Source organism: Mesoplodon bidens, assembly GCF_964165515.1.
Source record: "Mesoplodon bidens genome assembly, chromosome: 16".
Classification (NCBI taxonomy): domain Eukaryota; kingdom Metazoa; phylum Chordata; class Mammalia; order Artiodactyla; family Ziphiidae; genus Mesoplodon; species Mesoplodon bidens.
Window position 1 is genome coordinate 23,199,695 of NC_138173.1, and position 3,317 is coordinate 23,203,011.

Below are 3,317 nucleotides of genomic sequence, written 5' to 3' on the forward strand. Positions count from 1 at the left end.
TAATTTCTGACCAACAGAATTGTAGGATAATAAATGTGTGCTGTTCTAAGCCTCTAACTTTATGATAATTTGTTATGGCAGCAATGGAAAACAAATACAGGGTTATCCTGGTGTAGCTATTTTACTATTTCCTTCTGTCCTTATCACAGACTAGTGCCTCCAATCAGGCTACTTACTGCCTCCTGCTGACACAGGGCTCACTTGTTAGAGGTCAGACTAAGCACAGAGGGAGGGGGACAACTGTTCCCATCACATAGGCTCAGACAGAGGTGGCCATCGGCCAACATGTGACAGCTCTTTCTAGTCACTCACCCCGTGGTACAAACTCATCAACAGGATGGCTGACTGTTGGAAGTACAAAATTTCTGATTTCAAAATCAGCACTGCCTTTTAACCTTCACCTTTAATGTTGAAACCAATATTCAAGTCAAATTCTCTTATGCTCAGCTTCTTCATAGTGTCTATGCTACTCTTCCTGAATTCCTTCTGGTGACACCTTTACCAGTAGAATACTATGGGGGTTATACTGTGCCAGTTCTGGGCATAACCCTTAACTATCCCTGCTTATTAAACAGCAATACATAACCAGATTAGAACCATCTGCCCAAGCACCTGCCTCAGTCACTTCTAATCTAGTGTTTCAATGTCATGTTCAATGTGCAGGCATACAATTATATGGGATTTCTCCAAGATCAAGCAGTATGGCCAGGCTTCACCCAGAGAGTGACTCACCAGCAGCTAGGCACCACAGTCACCCAAACATGTATGGACATTTCTCCCACCTCTGGTTTTTAATCTAAGAGTATTAAGACACTTGAATCTGCATTATTCTCTGTCTCTTTCTCTCTCTCCTTTCTCTGACACATACACACACACACACACACGCAGAAGAGTTGGCACATCTGCTTCCACTGATCAAGTCCACTGGATAATTACTCTGCTTTTCATTTTGTATAGCCTTATGTACATGACATACATGAATGTGTACATAAATGGTTACTTACTCATCCAAACATACATCTAATTTTGATTTGCTATAACAGATGCAATAACACCATAGGCCAACTGATAAAATATGAATGGTGAAGAAAACTTATAATTTACAAAATATTTTCTGGGATGGACACACACATACTACTATATATAAGATAGATAACCAACAAGGACCTACAGTATAGAATAGGGAACTCTACTCAATATTCTGTGATAAGCTATATGAGAAAAGAATCTTAAAAAGAATGAATATATGTACATGTATAACTGAATCACTTTGCTATACACGTGAAACTAACACAATATTGTAAATCAACTATACTCCAGTAAATATTTTTTAATTTTTTTCTGAAAAAGAATGCTGCAATAGTATGTTTCCATCTCTGCCATATCTCCTTACTTTTCATGACAACCATGTGAAAGAAGCAATTGCCACTAGCTCCAATTTTTAGGAATTAAACCGATGTCCACAGAAGTATATTAACTCACTGAAAGTCTCATACCAGTGATGTTGAGACAGGTTCTCAACCTGGTTCTCATAATACATTTCTTTTTTAAGGATGGATCCACTTTATTTTATCTATTTATTTATTTATTTTTTTGGCGGCACAGCATGCAGGACCCTAGTTTCCCAACCAGGGATGGAACCCGCGCCCCCTGCAGTGGAAGCCTGGAGTCTTAACCACTGGACCGCCAGGGAAGTCCCATTTTATAGGAACCAAATGGACCTAAGAGGGCTAAGATTTTGCTCAAGGTCACACAGCCCATCCTCAAGGGGCAGGTGGAGGATTCAAAGCCCTCCCACCTCTCCATAAGCCTTCCTAGAATTGTGAGAATTGACATTTTATAAGACAAGTGAGAATCTGAACATTTATTAGACTTTTAACGACATGAAGGAATTGCTGACCTTTTTTTTTTTTAGCTGTGAAAAGTTTGTGACTATGTATTAAAGGGCCCTTATCTTAGAGAGGTGAGTTCTGAAATATTTACAGAAGAAATAACCTGTTGCCCAAGATTTGCACCTCCAGAGAGGGCAGGATGGGTTGTGGGTAGAGCTGTGTACTGGGTTACAAGGGCGTTCACTGTACCATTCTGTGGACTGTTGCATATGTTCGAAATTCTTCCTAATTCAAAAGGGTAAAAAGACACTTGGCAAGGTCTGATTTCCCACCCCCTCTTTCAGTCCAGTCCCACAATTCTTCCCCTGGGCCAACCCCGAAATTTGAGGATTCATGTCCGTCTGAGTCCCAGTCGTCAGCGAGGAAAATGCTTTAATGGGGGGTCCAGCCGGCAGCGTCGCGCTCCGCAGTGGCTCAGCGATTTTCGACCCTTGTGCTTGCGGCGAAGAATAACCTGGACACCGTTTGGCGTTTTCAAGCGCAGGATCTTGCATGGTTGTTCCTGTGCTTGATGTTGCCCCGTTGATACTCGTTCCCGCGCGCCTTGACCCGGGTCTGCTGCACCGACGGGAGTCCCCCAGGAGTCGGGGAGACCCAGCCAGGCGCGGGGCTGGAGCCACCTGCCATCCAATAGCGCCGCTGACCTACTGACTGGGCGCAACAGGCGACCCACCGATCTGGTCGAGAAAGCCATGTCCGGCCGCCGGCACGCCATCCGGGTGGCCTCATGATACATTTCTATAACCCTTTCTACTGCTTCATTCCTCGTGACCTGGTTCCACCCAAAGGTGGGATAGACAACTATTTAGAAAAGCATCTTGGTTAGGATCACGGCCCTTTTGTTAAAATAATAAATCTTAAACATATATCAAAGCAAATGGAATTGCTCTTAATCAGGACATAGAGCACCAGCATTAAAAATCCTTGCCAGAGACTACAGCATTGAACTCCTGCTATCTCAACCTTATCAGATGCCAGGCCAGTAGAAATGCTATTTGTGGAATAATCTTTATAGAACTCTGTCCATTGTCTACCAGGGAAACTCAAATTTAAGCATCATTGTTTTAGCTCAACATTAGAGGACATTAGAAGAATCAGCTTCATGAAATTCATATTTAACCTTGTGTCAATTGCTGTGAAGAACAGTCTTCTTTATTAGATGGCAGAAGAGAAATTTCAGAATCTGGAAACGCTGTGCTTCTTCTGAATATTACTTAGTGTTTCATCTTTTGGAGACTCTAAATCTTGTAAACAACTATATTTCCCACCCCACTTTGGTCTTTAAGGAATTTTCAAATCAAATTTGCAAGTGTATTTCAGGATCATATGGTATGTTTGGCTGTGTCCCAATTTTAGTCTTTCATCACAGCAGCTCTTTCTAATTGTCTTCTTCATGTTTTCCCCTTCATCTTGCCTACATCATTT

The 3,317-nt window shown here is 42.1% G+C and overlaps 1 protein-coding gene across 1 annotated transcript; it reads right to left on the minus strand.

Annotated features, from left to right (window-relative positions):
• Nucleotides 1–2,247: 2,247 nt before the first annotated feature.
• LOC308630003 (large ribosomal subunit protein bL34m-like) lies at nt 2,248–2,607 on the minus strand (the record flags this gene model as incomplete). Its single annotated transcript, XM_081258410.1, has 1 exon — nt 2,248–2,607. The coding sequence occupies one exon, from the start codon at nt 2,605–2,607 to the stop codon at nt 2,248–2,250; it is 360 nt and encodes a 119-aa protein (XP_081114536.1).
• Between the last annotated feature and the right edge of the window lie 710 nt (nt 2,608–3,317).